We start from the raw sequence: 995 nt of genomic DNA, 5'->3' as shown, positions 1-995 counted from the left end.
AAAAAAAAAAAAAAAAAAAAAAAAAAAAAAAAAAAAAACTTACAAAGGTTTCTGCCTCCCACTTGAGAATTCTGTTGCTTTTTGGTGAATTTATAATAAGAGACGGCAAAAGAGGAGAAATATATTTTTGTTTTTTTCTTTTTATTTTTCTCTCTTCTGCTGCTTGTATTTTTTCTATAGGTAGATGCCATTCGTTTATAGTGTGCGTACACCCCAGATCATCATCATCATCAGCAGCAGCAGCAGAAGAAGAAGCTGCAGCAGAAAGAAAAAAAAAAAAAAAAATAAAATTAAAAAAAGTTTTGATGCATCGAGCGGGCTTCTACAACAACCCCACCATTAGTAACACACTTATAAAATATTTTATTTACAAAGACAAAGACAAAGACAAAGACAAAGATAAAGACAAAGATAAAGACAAAGACAGAGACAGAGATAAAGATAAAGACAAAGACAAAGACAGAGATAAAGACAAAGACAGAGATAAAGACAAAGACAAAGACAGAGACAGAGACAAAGACAAAGCGAAAGACAGAGATAAAGACAAAGACAAAGACAGAGACAGAGACAGAGACAGAGACAGAGACAGAGACAGAGACAAAGACAAACACAAAGACAAAGATAGAGACAGAGACAGAGACAAAGACAGAGACAAAGATAAAGACAGAGACAAAGATAAAGACAAAGACAAAGACAGAGATAAAGACAAAGACAAAGACAAAGACAAAGACAAAGACAAAGACAAAGATAGAGACAGAGACAAAGACAAAGACACACACAGACAGAGAGACAAAGACAAAGACAAAGACAAAGACAGAGCAGAAAATATAATAAAATGATAAGCAAATATTTTTTTATATAAAGACACATTTTGTATGATATTTATTTTACTAAAATAATATAAAAACAATAAAAATAAAATTATAATAAAAGCAGAACAATAAAAAAAAATAAAATAAAATAAAATAAAATAAAATAAAATAAAAAAATAAAAG

General features: G+C 29.4%; 1 protein-coding gene across 1 annotated transcript; it reads left to right on the top strand.

Annotated features, from left to right (window-relative positions):
• Nucleotides 1-305: 305 nt before the first annotated feature.
• On the top strand, nucleotides 306-839 carry EMH_0050530 (uncharacterized protein; the record flags this gene model as incomplete). The annotated part of the gene is made up of 1 exon (XM_013496653.1): nucleotides 306-839. One exon carries the CDS (start codon nucleotides 306-308, stop codon nucleotides 837-839), a length of 534 nt encoding a protein of 177 aa, XP_013352107.1.
• Between the last annotated feature and the right edge of the window lie 156 nt (nucleotides 840-995).

This window comes from Eimeria mitis, genomic scaffold (assembly GCF_000499745.2).
Source record: "Eimeria mitis Houghton genomic scaffold, Emh_scaff2219, whole genome shotgun sequence".
NCBI lineage: Eukaryota > Apicomplexa > Conoidasida > Eucoccidiorida > Eimeriidae > Eimeria > Eimeria mitis.
The sequence above is the reverse complement of the archived record's forward strand: the minus strand, read 5'-3'. Positions and strand labels throughout refer to the sequence as shown.